Consider the following 12,952-nt stretch of genomic DNA (forward strand, 5'->3'; position numbering starts at 1 on the left):
TACGAGGAGGGAGTGTGCGTAGTCGATGTTCTAGCAAAATAATAACCATGAAAGTCAGCGGATGATCCATTGATTTCATCATGAAGTAGGAAGAGATTGATTGAACGTACTGCCCCAACGCGCGCTCGATGATACCGCAACTGGCGCAATTGCTTCAGGTCTGCTGATGATGATGACGGCGAGAGGAGGTTCTGCTCCAGTCGTGCCAGGAGGTGCGTGAGGTTGATGCTGGCAATGTTCATGTCCAAGTCGGCTGCAATAGCATCGCCGCCAGCCTGGAAGGCGGTTTGTGTCATTGTCGTTGTGTTGTTCAGCTTCGCTTGGGAATTTGGAGGTTGACGCTAGAAAAATCAAAAAAAAAAGTGGATAATAATATCAATACATGCGACTAAATCATCATCAGGCCAGCTTGGTTATTTACGGAGTAACTCCGCAAGTTATTAGTAGTGACGGGAGTGGATCTGTTGGCTCCGACGGGACGTCCGATGGCGAATGCGATGTCATTGATTGATTGATTGATGACTAAGCGTGCTGCGGGATCTCCGACTAACCAAGAACAAGCAAGGCCAAGCAAGCCCTACTCTGCAGATGGTAGTATCCTACATCTTAGGTAGGTACTTCCATGTACCCCATATGTACTGTACAGTACGGTCTGAATATAGATGCATGCATTAGTTGATAACTCCGTCAGCGTACTACAAATCATTTGGAAAAACTCATATTTTATCTTGTCAAGTGGATAGCTGCCTCAGGTGTATGTAGATACCTATAGGTATTGACAGGACTTGCGTTATCTCATCATACATACAGAACACGAAGCAAACGACTGTGACTGCAAGAAGGGTAGCGATGAGTTGAAGGGGCATGCTACGAATGTATATCTAGCATGAGCATGGGGTAACATAATCAAAGTGCCAGATAAGTATAAAACGAGTCAAGGGAACAAGCCGTGGATTGTGCTGAATCAAATCATTATAATTTCTTGCAGTGAACAGAACTCGAAATATATAAAATACTCATAAAGGGAATCTGTTGGTCATCATATGAGAGGGCAGTGCATCGTACAAATCATCCAAGACATGACTGTAAATGTCGTCATGAATGTCCACAACTGTTGTTCGTTCAGCGATATTCGACAACACGTCGACTCCAAATTTCGTCCCTGTCATCGTCCTCTCCGCGAAAGAGTTGCACAGTCTCACTGCGTTTCTCGACAGATTCTCTGCCCAGGCGCTCCCTCTCATCGTATCTGCGGCTGAAGACTGTGTATTGATCGAGGCCCTCTGGTGACGTGGTTGCAGACGGGGTGGGCAAACTCTGGACGTCGAGCGGCCCACTACCAGAACAACTGGGAGACTTTTTGAAAGTGGATTCCCCCTCAGAACAAGATTTGATCGGTGGATGGCCAGTTGCATGTTGCAGTGTATAATACGCTTTGGGCTCTTCTTGAATGCCAGCAGAGTTCGTCGTGGTATTGGTGCCTGATTCCGATTGGGGCGGATCGTCCTGCATCAAACTGTAACAACATGCCACTTTCTGTTGGCTCTTCTGTCTCGCTAGTGACGCAACCAACCCGCTAGTCGGCGCCGGGGCCAGATGCGACAGTGGCCGCAAAATATCACAAGCTGACAATGGCGGGCCTAATGCAGGTAATGGAGGAAGAGGAGGAGATGCCGACTCATCTCTTGCAGCCTCCTCATCCCTGCACGTGTCTTTCGCATGCTGATTCTCTGACGATGACGCAGATTCGCTTATTATCCTATCCCTGTCTTCCCGATCTTGGATATGCACTTGGTGTCTGACGCTTGCAGCAAGTGAAACAAAGAGTGTCACAAGAAGTCCAGGATACAATATCCACGCTGAAACGCAAAAGTCTTGAGAAATGACAGGTATCTCGCTCGACAAAGGTGCCATAATCAGTAGATTCTGCAATAACTGACGCCAAAGTTTTCGTAGAAGAGATCTCTGATATCCGTCAATCTTGTATCGTCCCTTGCTTGCTCCCTACGAGCAAGTGCGACAAAACCGAGTCACTGACATGGTCCACAAAAATATCTCTGAGCCGGATTCAAGGATTCGAGCAGTCTTTAGTAGACAAACGTGAAGATAATGCCTTTAAGGAAGGAAGGAGATAATGCAAGCAATTAAAAAAAAATGAGAGGCATGTGAAAGAAAGGGGAAACTGTCGACTGCGACTTATTATCTCCGTCAACTGACGACAGAAGAGCGAAAAAAAGCGCGTGTACACCAGGCAACAGACCTGGTTGCTAACCCACTCTCTCGAGACGAGTCAACTTTGAGAATGGAGAGGCAATTCAGCCGGAGGAGGTTCCCATGTTGCCACTGCGCGAGGAAAAGTAACCCGTTCATTATATTATGGCCTCCAAAGCACGAAATACATGGTGGCCTTTTTTTCTGTCTTAATAAGACTGGCGCTATGCTGCAAATCAGGGTGTAACCATCCCCACGATTTGTTTGAGCCCCTAAGGTACTACCTCCTGCGAGGTTCAGCTCTGATAATTCGGCGCCACACCCGCGCTGACCCATCGTGATCGTGTGTCCACATGATGATATTTAGGGAAACGATGGGAGATCTCATCTTAGAGTTAATAAGCTAAACTTTGATGCGAACCAAATAATCGGGAAGCAAGTAGGAAACTGACAAAATGGGTAACATGCTTAACCCTGCATAGATAGTCAACAAACTCCGCTGTACTCCGGAGTAAGAGGTGGAGGCATTTGCATGTGAAAGCCCCCGTAAGAACGAGGTGTCTGTATATCCACATCTCATAGCCAGCTCGTCTCGTAGTAACAGATGCCGAGATCTGGCTGGGTCTGGGTCATCCCTAAACGTAATCGGGATCTTCAGATTATTTCCATGGAAATGCGTGGCATCATCAAAGGCGGGATGGATCTCAGGGACCAGACCACATCATTGAAGTGGGGGTGTTGAATCCTCAAAGACCGGTGACGATGAAAGTATAAAGATTAGAAATAACAGCCAGACGGCCAATACTGGGCCTATGAATCCTCGTCTCAGCTCAGCCAGACCCAACAGATGTCGCGGACTCGTCGCAGAAGGAGACGGGGAGTTCGGACTTTTGGGCCCCACGCCATCAATCGCGAGTCACCAGTGACTCCGGTCTCTGATACCGGGGTCTGAACCGAAGCAGAACCGCGCCGCGTTAGCATCGCTTGGAGCCGAGCGGTCCTTTCTGGGAGAGACGCAGAAACCGGGGAAGGGGCGCCAATCAGGCGCCGTGATGAGCGCTAGGGCTGGCTGGGCTCAGCTGTGTCGAAAGGCACGATGGCGTTTCAAGTTTGAGGTTGCCAGCATTTCGACTCTCGAGACTGGTACCTCGGCGGGGCTGCGGCGCGCCGCGGTGGGATTTCGCATAATGATTCCCATACCGACTAGGCGATCGTCAGCGGTTGTGGAGAATCATAATGGAAAAGGAAAAACTTTGGAAGCGAGGATCTGTGGCGGTGTGTAGGGAAGTGTGGCGCGCACTGTGGCGCAGATTGCCCGCAACACCAGGCGTTTATGACCGTTGATATCGCCTGTTCGCGAATCAGATATCTCCCACCGACGATAAACAAGCTTACATGCGGCATGCATACACCAGGCAGCAATATAACAGTTACCGGAAATAGGAATATGCGACAATTCACCACTGGTCAGGAGAAAACAGCCGGAGCGACGAAATCACATGGCGATAGAAAAGAATAAGCAAATCAGGATCGAGTAAATTCAATCAAAGCGTGCTAAAAACAAGATTTCAACTTTACAATTTTTTTTCTCCGTCAGGCTAACTTTCTTGGACAATGGGATGAAGAATGGACCAGCGGCGAATTGTTTATGCACCATTATCAACGAGATTGCCACAAAGACGGTCAGAGAGAATTGAGTTAAAGACCGACAAAGTTTGAGTTGTGGCAATATCCAAGATATGAATCGATTATTTGTTCTTTTTTTTTTCTCTCTATGAGGAGTGACTGCCGGCTGTAAGTTAATGTTCTCTGACTATCTTTTAGGAATACTTGCTTTGTCACTTTTGACAGATCTTGTCAATGAATAGAGGTCTTCAACACAAAATTCAGGTTTTAGAGAGATATCTTTCTTAAAATATGTAGTTTACAGTGGAAAGTGATAGTGACAGCATAATAAACTAGAACGCGAGGTTGTGTCTACCATGAGTGGTTATAACCATGGATCCAGCTTTAGAGAGGAAGGATACTGGAAGATCGCATCAACAATAAGTCATTAGGTATACCATGAGCTCTAGTCTTTCCAATATGGACCAGTCCCCTTCGTGCAAAGCAGCTTGCATCTATGATATCTACACCACATGAGAAAGGTGATTAACCAAGTCAGTGCCAGGTACTGGTCGGGTTAAAATTGGAGGCTCTTGGTTAGTTAATTCAAATAAATCTTGCTCCAGTATTTCTATACTAAATGCGCAGAGTATGGATAGTCAAGTTCTCTATACTTACAGGGGGATTCAGAGTACCGACAGGTAGAACCGTAGATGATGTTAAGTCTGATCGGAGGATAGACCCTAACCCTAAGTCATAAGCCCTGACCGGTCCGGCAGCTGCCTGACCGCCGGTGTCAGACCAACTATTCCTAATTATATTATTATTATCAACGTGGCACCACAATATGCGTTCTGCGCTGACAATATTTGAGTTTTGAATACGCTGGCACCCCTCTATTATTTCCATCGCAAGACTGGAAATTTAAAAGATCCATGGATCGCCCTGCAGATCTCCATAGCGGGATCTCAGTCCCCGCATTCCGCGTCGCCATTGGCCCAGCGCGCTGTTAAACTCGCCCCAGAATCGCGTCCAGCGGAGCGCATCTTCAGCATGCGCCGCCTCGAGATCTCCATTTCCGTCCGTCCCGTGCACTGCAGCACTTCCCTGCTTGCCTTTCAGGCATTGCCATCGTGACTTGGTAGGAGAGCCCCCTGCTCAGCTTCGGCATGTCCCACGAAATATCATACCTGGGTCCAAGGGGTGAGTGATCGCGCTCGCGTCGCAGATATGTATCCAGCAAGGTTTTGGCTGACAATTCCTATTCCTTCCTGCCTTCCTGCGCAGCCTTCAATCATGACCATTCCCGCGATGAGGTGGAAGCGGAATACGATCGTCTGCGGGATTTAGCCCGCCAGGAGGCTGCGAAGCGCAATTCATGCTTTGAGAGGGTACGTCTGTTGTTTACAGGTGTATCAGCCAGATCTAACGCGCGGTTAGTCAAGACAAGCCTACGAGAACGGCGACGGCGCTCTGGCTAAGGAGCTCTCCGAGGAAGGCAAGGAGCATGGCCGGAAGATGGAGGAGTATAACCGGCAGGCGTCCGAGTTTATCTTCCGCGAGAACAACGCCAACGGACGAGTCCCGCCTGACACGATCGATCTGCATGGGCAGTATGTCGAGGAGGCGGAGCAGATCCTGGAGCAGCGGATCAAGTATGCGCGGGAGCACGGGCAGACGCATCTGCATGTGTAGGCATAGCCCTTTGAACGACATAGTCAGCAGATTGAGCATTGCTGATGGAGAATCTACAGCATTGTCGGCAAGGGCAACCACTCCGTCAACCATGTCCAGAAGCTCAAGCCCCGCGTGGAGCAGGTCTGTCGCGAATTGGGATTGCAGTATGCGACGGAAGAAAACGCAGGTCGGATTTATGTCAACCTCACCGGTGGGCCAGCTGAGATGCCGCAGCAATCACACCAGCAGCCGCATCAGCAGCCGCACCAGCAACCCACTGGCGGATACCAGCCTTCTCAGCAACAATACCCAGGACAGCAGCAGTACCAGCAGCAACAGCAGCAGGATGAAATCGAGCAGCTCGTCGAAAAGGTCCTGCCGCGCGTCATGCGGAAACTGGGCGAATGCTGTGTGGTTATGTAAGAAATTTACTTATATGATGTATACGAATCTGTCTGGATTTGGTGTATATTTTTGGTCTATGAAAGAGTGATCCGTCGATTCATTCAGCGAGATGTGTGAAAATGTAACGAATAGATGGATATAAATAGGTTGGATTAGGTGGATGGTGATGATCCTGCTTTTGTTCTTTGAGATTTATTATATTATACTATACCCCAGATCAGGGTGATTGTTCCATGTTTTAGGAAATGATTCCCAATACAGGAAGAAACTAAGAGGATCGCAGATAAATATATATATACATATATATGATTGCTTTGTAAGTACTCCACCTACAAACAAAGAAGCTGCTATGTAGACAGGAAATGATAGAAGAAAGAACGAAAGAAAGAAAGCGACAAACAAATAATAAAAACAAAGACCAAGATGAAACAAACAAATAAATAAATAAGACCAGCTCGTTCAAATAAACAATCAGTCCGAAAAAAAAAAGAAAGGGAACAAAAAAAAAACAAATTGAAAGAATTAATTCCAGAATGTTTTTTTCTTCCCTGCTAGCAGGATTGTATTTATTTGGTCTTTCTCTCTTCGATCATTTTTTTCTTCCATATAACATAAATATAAATTCTCTCCAGGCAGATTATATTAATCAACGGAATCGGCCTTTCAAGTCTAGTGAATTTTACTACTTACTCCTTTTCTTTTTCTTTTTCTTCTCCTTTTTCCTTTTGTTTTTCTTTGCTTTTCCTTTCCTTGCAAGTGTAGGTACATAGGTACAGTACACTATATAAACCATTTGTAAAAGAGTGTATATAATGTCCTCAATGAGTACAAGTCCCTTGAGATGATTCTTCTCCTTAAGGATCTCTAGCATTCTTCTCTTCTCTTCTCATCTTATGTTTTTTACTCCGGCTACTTACTTACTTGCATATAACGAACAAAATACCTATATTAAAACGTGAATAATGCCGACGAACACTCCTCCCCCTACCGCTGACCATGACCACGACCACACCACTCTATCCTCCCGACTAGACACCATCGAAGCCCTCCTATCAACTCGCGTAAGGGAGGTAAGACAACTAGTCCTCGAGCGGGACGACCTGAGGAATCGCCTCAACAATGACAGCAGTTCTGCACCTACTACTGCAGCTGCAGCTGCCGCAGCAGCTGCAGCAGCACGACAAACCCGCCTCGAACAAGTCGAGGCCCAGATACACCGTCTGCTGAATCTGGTTCAGGATCTGATACTCCAGCATGTCATGTTGCAGGTCGAGCTAGGTTTTCCGACTGCGAGAAGGAGGAGTGTTGCTGACGGAAATAATAACAGCGACAGCGACGACAGTTCCGAGGGCGGTTCAGAGCGCAGTCCTAGCGAAAACGACGATTTAGCTAGTCTTGTTCCGCCGCGCTTGCGTATCGGTCATCGTCGACCACTACCTGCTCCTCCGGCTCCTGCTGCGCCTGCTGCTGCGGACCAAAATCTTGCGAATACCGGACCGGATCCCCTCCGTGAGCTGGAGAGGAGGATTTGCAGTATCAAGCTCCCGCTTCAGGGTAGAAAATCTGGTTCTGGTTCTGCTTCTGCTTCTTCGAAGCGTCGTCCGGATGGCTCGCCGCCACCACCACCACCGCCGCCGCCGCCGCCGCCGCCTGCTGCTGGACTGACCTGACAGTCTGTCTGTCTGTCAAGAGAGTGAGCGAGTGACAGGAAATGAGAGGAACAGGGATGGATGGATATATGTAAGTAAGTACGTTAGTGAGTGAGTGAGTAACTGTCGAGTTCAATGAGGAAACCGAAAGAGACAGATATATATATCCATTATCATATGTACTGTACATTCATACATTGCATTCTGAAATTCCCGAAAGTAATTCTGTCGTGGCAAATTCGTTCGTTACATGGCATGAGATACATCATCCAATCCAGAGCTCGTGTCACCTGATTCCATCAAGGAACCGCTCATTAGATATATAGGAACATAACACAAAGACAAGGGTATATATGGTGGTCATAGAAAGGCAAGGTCATAAATCAAGAGCCAGCCAGCTGCGTTACTTGTCTGATTTGTCGTCTTTCAAGGTCAACTCGACCATCTTCTCGAGAATCGCCCGGACCAGGTCGCCCTCGCCCTGTCCCCCATCAATCTCGTCGATCAGGTCCAGGGCTCTCTCCCGCAGCTCCGCGACCACCTTCCGGGTGTATTCGAAACTGCCTGTCCGCTCCATGTAGCTCAGCGCATACCGCTTCACCTCCTCGTCCTTGGTCTTCTGCTTCAAGATGTTGATCAGCTGGACATTGCTCGGGTCGGCGCGGATGCTGTGGATGATCGGGAAGGAGAATTTGCCCTCGGTCAGATCCTCGCAGAGACCCTTGTTCTCGCTGTAGGTCGTATTGGACAGGTTGAGGTAGTCATCACAGATTTGGAAGATCAACCCCAGCAAGTTGACCAGAGGTACACATTCCCTGCAACAGATTTCCATTAGCTAGGTTTCCTTCCCGGGATCGTCACGAAGTGTACATACTTATCCGTCTCGCTCTCCGCCTGCATCAACTTGACCGCCAGCCGGAAAAGACCTCCCGTCTTGTTGCCGACCATCTCCAGGTATTCCTCCTCGGTCGGACAGGTCAGCGTGTCCCGCCAGAACAGATCCATGCCCTGGCCGCGGTGCAGGTTCAGCAGCTCCTGCACGTAGAGGTCGATCGCCACGGGGTTGTTGAGTTTCTGCACCTCTTGCAGAGCAAGGAAATACACGTAGTTGGCCGAGTTGATCGTCTGCGCGGTTCCGAAGATGCTGTGGGCTACGGGAACTCCCCTCCGGAGAACGGAAGAATCTTCGACATCGTCGATCAGGAGTGACGCTGTGTGCAGCATCGCCACAACCTTAGTGATGATTTCCAAACTGTCCGGAGGCACCTTGAGCCACGCGTTGAAGGCGGTGATCAGCTGCTTCCGTATGTCCTTGCCCGGGTGCTGCAGCAGGTAGTCGTACGGGCCCAGCAGGATCTGCTCCTTGTCCTGCGTCCACATCCCCTCCTTGTATTTGGTCCAGTCGAGGCTGGATCGATTCCGACCATGCTTGTTCATCGTGCTCAGAGGCAGCTTCTTTTTGGACGAGGCCATCCACTCGGCCTCGGAGATGGGGCCCAAGCTCGACGGTCGCGATGCAGATGCACTCCCATTGCTGCTGCTGCTGACGGCGCCGGTCGAACTGGTGCGCGGGGGAATCACGGTCGGCGACTGTAAAGGCTCAGGAGGCATGTTCAGTTGAGAGCACGCTCAGTGGGCAGGCTGGGGATTGGGATGGTGGGTTCAGAGTCGCACGAGACGAACGATCTGCAGCTAACAGATGAATGAATATGAGAGAGAGACACGGCGAGACGGGCTCCGCAGCGGCGTGCATGTGATTTGGGTGGAGGCAGCCGCACGACGGTTAGCGCGGCGGCTTTCCATGGATACGGACAGGAGATGAGCTGTCACTTTGGCATGCCCCTTGCAGGCGAAACAATGAAACAATGCTTTGTACTACTCGACCTCCACTGTAGTCGTAATTTGTAAATCCAAAACTACTCCGTACTTCATACTCTGTACTCCTCCAGCGTATCAGGAAGATGAGCCAGGCTATTGGGAGTCCATTGCCTGCCGTGGAGAAAGAGAGGGGCTGGGACCACTTTGGGTACACAAATTCCCCGAGCATTGCTGCATGCCAGCCCTACCACGCGCTCCAGCCCGACTATCGAGCGCGAGATGACGCTATTTGATGCTTAGCTGCAGGACAGCATCGACACTGCTAGCGTGTTGGCGGGGGGCGGGCGGTGGCAGAATCGTTCACCCAGCCAACCGCCCGCCCTGTTTACAGTTTACCCACTGCGCGACTCGACCGCCCATGGCGTCATGGAATCATATTTAATTAATCGATCGTCCCGATCGCCCGGCTCGCCTCGACAGCTCTTCCGTCAGCCTTCAGAGCTCCCGCTGCTGCGTGCCGGGAGTGTGCTTCCTCCTGCTGCCGGCCTGTTCCTTGAACTCGTTTGCTTGCTTCTCCCCGATCGGTCGACTCGAGTCCTTCCGCATCATCATGGAGGCGTTGTTGGCGCATTCGTTCGACTACCTGTCTTCCTACGAGCCCAGCAAGATCCGCAAGGGTCTGCGCCAGGTCGAGGGTTTGCTGGCGCAGATATGCCTTTCAAGGCCCAAACAGGCGGCAGCCGACAAGAGGAGGTCCACGTCGCAACTGACTCCGAAGCCGCTGGACGAGCTCGCCGAGGATCCGGCCTTCAGAGAGTTTTTCAAGCTGCAAGAAGGGTTCCAATGGAACGGTATGCAGAGTGACAACACCCTCCTGCGCGTGTGGACGATAGCACTTACGACTGGTCCGGCATAGTTGCGATGCGCCTGGTTACATGCTTGGAACACCTGCTCGGTCGCGGTAGCAATGGCACCAACGATCTGCTCATCATCTCGACTCTGGACTTGATCCAGGGCGTCCTGCTCCTCCACCCGCCGTCGCGGTCCCTGTTCGCGCGTGAGATCTACATGAATCTGCTGCTGGACCTGCTCGATCCGATCAATTGTCCCGCCATCCAGTCCTCCACCCTGCTGACCCTGGTGACCGCCCTGCTCGACAATCCGGCCAACACGCGGACATTCGAGGAGCTCGATGGCCTGCTGACCGTCACGTCGCTGTTTAAGCTTCGTGCGACAGCGCGCGAAGTCAAGTTGAAGCTGGTCGAGTTCTTATATTTCTACCTGATGCCGGAGACGCCCACCATTCCAGCCGCCGGCGCCAGCGCACCCAACACGGCCGTGCTGGGCCTGCAGCGGAGCCCCAGCAAACTGGCGGGCGCCTTCTCGCGCAGTGTCAACGGAGCCGGGGACGGTCGCGGCAACCGGGAGACGCGCACCACCGAGGAGAAACAGAGACTGCTCGGTCGCTACCTCAGCAATGTCGAGGATCTGGTAGAAGATCTCAAGGAGACGGCTCCGTTTGGGGGGTCCGTTTACTAGATGATGATGGTATCTGATGGGGAAGTTGCATTATCGGCTATGGCATGGCTACGGTTATACTTATGGGTAATGGTGAACGGGGGTACGGTGGGCATTATTGGGATGGCATGGATGATTGAACGGTTATGTCTGTACAGTTACGATTTCGGGTTACGTTTGTTTGCTTGTCTTCTTTTCTTTTCCTTTTTTTTTCGGGTCTTTCGGTCTATTCGATTCTATTCCCACTTTGTCATGTCAAAGATCCAAGGATCTGAGCTATGTTACGCACCTTTTAACTGTTATGCCTTTTCTTTTCTTTTCTTTGCCCCCTTTTTTTGACTTGGATGATCCAGGACGACGAGATGGGATTTCCTTTGTCTGGTGACGATTTTCCTTTGTCTCTCTCATTTGCATTATCTCATTTGCATTATTTCTCTGTCTGAGCATGGCATGTTCTGTTCTGTTCTGCACATGAGACCCCTGTATATCTTAGCAGCAATGAATGATGCATTTACGGCTGGTATATAGATGCAAGCTATATCGTATTACCTGTGCACTGTATACTGTATGGTAACCCAACCAAAACTTAAATTCTCGGTTTGCCTCGGCGATTCGTTCGGTCGATGGTGTCGGTACAAAAACTGAATTCAGATCAGTATCAAATGAGTCATCATGTTAGATACTACGATGTCCATACCAATACTTACTCACCTTCCTAGATAAGTTAGGGAACCTACCTAACCTCTCCACTCAGGTCTAAACTTACAGATTATAGTATAATGTATAATTACTACTAGGTATTAGTTTCAATTCTTCTTCTTCTTCATTCCTCATTGTATGTACTGTACATACTGTACAAACCTATATAAATAAACGAGATTGTCATTCAGTTGCATTATTAGTTTTGTGTATTAACAAGAACAAACGAAAAAAAAAAAGAAAATGCAAACCACCATCCAGTCTAATCTTGAAAAAGCTGCTACTGCTACTGCTGCTACTCCAGCTCGACAAATCGAATATGTCGATACGATACAGGCATATGATCAGTGGGCGGAGGTGAGTTATGCACTTTACACTCCATATCATTACCTATCTTGCTCCGTAAGATGAATAGAATCCAGTACATATATACTGATATATATTATATATACATACAGATCTACGACACAGACGGCAACTTCCTCCAAGCGCTCGACACCATCGAAATGCGATCCTTGATACCTTCCTTCCTGTCAAGAATCATGAAAGAGGGGAATCCGCCTCTGGAGGAGAATGACGGATCTAGCTCCAGGTGCATACCCAAGCTCAAACTCAAACTGATCGATCTAGGCTGCGGCACGGGAAGAAATACCCTCCAACTCCTTGCCTTTGCGCCTTCTGATGCGGAGATCGTCGGGCTGGATGCTTCGCGGGGAATGCTGGATGTTGCACGGGGGGCGGTGGAGAGGTGGTTTCTTCAGTCTTCTTCGTCCTCTTCGAGGAATATGTCTAGAGTCACGCTACAACAGTACGACCTCCTCCTGTCCCTCTCTCAACAACAGTGTCCAGCCCGAGACGCATCTGGGATAATCTCCACCCTCGTCCTCGAACACATCCCGCTAGACATGTTCTTCGCGCACGCCACCTCCTTACTCCGTCCAGGGGGGTATCTCCTCGTGACCAACATGCACGCTGACATGGGCGCCCTCAGCCAAGCTGGTTTCGTGGACAGGGCCTCGGGGAAGAAGATCCGTCCGGAGAGGAGCTATTGCCACAGGGTGCCGGATGTCATTGCTGCTGCGGCACAGGAGGGGTTCGAGGTTGTGGTTCTGAATGATGAAAATACTACTGGTGATGGTGCTGAGGGTGTCCGTGAAAGGAGCGTTACGGAGGAAATGGTGGATGTGCTGGGGCCGAGGGCGAGGAAGTGGGTTGGGGTCACGGTTTGGTTTGGTGTCTGTTTTAGGAAGAAGTTTGGATTGTGAATTAAATTTGAATTCGAATTCGAATTGGATTTGAATTTTCCAGGGCCTTTCTGCTGATACCCCTGTGGATAAAAAAAAAAGAAAAAGAAAAGAAAAGAAAAAAAC

General features: G+C 49.5%; 6 protein-coding genes across 6 annotated transcripts; 4 read left to right on the forward strand and 2 right to left on the reverse strand.

The window, feature by feature from the left end:
• Window positions 1-1,122: 1,122 nt before the first annotated feature.
• On the reverse strand, window positions 1,123-2,370 carry T310_6446 (uncharacterized protein; the record flags this gene model as incomplete). Its single annotated transcript, XM_013470712.1, has 3 exons — window positions 1,123-1,935; window positions 2,039-2,057; window positions 2,261-2,370. The coding sequence occupies 3 exons, from the start codon at window positions 2,368-2,370 to the stop codon at window positions 1,123-1,125; spliced, it is 942 nt and encodes a 313-aa protein (XP_013326166.1).
• A 2,615-nt stretch (window positions 2,371-4,985) lies between these two features.
• Window positions 4,986-6,054, forward strand: T310_6447 (Smr domain protein; the record flags this gene model as incomplete). Its single annotated transcript, XM_013470713.1, has 5 exons — window positions 4,986-5,019; window positions 5,104-5,207; window positions 5,257-5,429; window positions 5,571-5,912; window positions 6,045-6,054. The coding sequence occupies 5 exons, from the start codon at window positions 4,986-4,988 to the stop codon at window positions 6,052-6,054; spliced, it is 663 nt and encodes a 220-aa protein (XP_013326167.1).
• An 806-nt stretch (window positions 6,055-6,860) lies between these two features.
• Window positions 6,861-7,568, forward strand: T310_6448 (uncharacterized protein; the record flags this gene model as incomplete). The annotated part of the gene is made up of 1 exon (XM_013470714.1): window positions 6,861-7,568. One exon carries the CDS (start codon window positions 6,861-6,863, stop codon window positions 7,566-7,568), a length of 708 nt encoding a protein of 235 aa, XP_013326168.1.
• Window positions 7,569-7,950: 382 nt separating this feature from the next.
• T310_6449 (Dimethylallyltranstransferase) lies at window positions 7,951-9,158 on the reverse strand (the record flags this gene model as incomplete). The annotated part of the gene is made up of 2 exons (XM_013470715.1): window positions 7,951-8,362; window positions 8,422-9,158. 2 exons carry the CDS (start codon window positions 9,156-9,158, stop codon window positions 7,951-7,953), a joined length of 1,149 nt encoding a protein of 382 aa, XP_013326169.1.
• An 817-nt stretch (window positions 9,159-9,975) lies between these two features.
• Window positions 9,976-10,904, forward strand: T310_6450 (Cell division control protein 14; the record flags this gene model as incomplete). Its single annotated transcript, XM_013470716.1, has 2 exons — window positions 9,976-10,216; window positions 10,282-10,904. The coding sequence occupies 2 exons, from the start codon at window positions 9,976-9,978 to the stop codon at window positions 10,902-10,904; spliced, it is 864 nt and encodes a 287-aa protein (XP_013326170.1).
• Window positions 10,905-11,555: 651 nt separating this feature from the next.
• On the forward strand, window positions 11,556-12,847 carry T310_6451 (uncharacterized protein; the record flags this gene model as incomplete). Its single annotated transcript, XM_013470717.1, has 4 exons — window positions 11,556-11,572; window positions 11,688-11,718; window positions 11,823-11,939; window positions 12,041-12,847. The coding sequence occupies 4 exons, from the start codon at window positions 11,556-11,558 to the stop codon at window positions 12,845-12,847; spliced, it is 972 nt and encodes a 323-aa protein (XP_013326171.1).
• Window positions 12,848-12,952: the final 105 nt, after the last annotated feature.

Source organism: Rasamsonia emersonii (genome assembly GCF_000968595.1).
Source record: "Rasamsonia emersonii CBS 393.64 chromosome Unknown ctg1118621760412, whole genome shotgun sequence".
Classification (NCBI taxonomy): Eukaryota; Fungi; Ascomycota; class Eurotiomycetes; order Eurotiales; family Trichocomaceae; genus Rasamsonia; species Rasamsonia emersonii.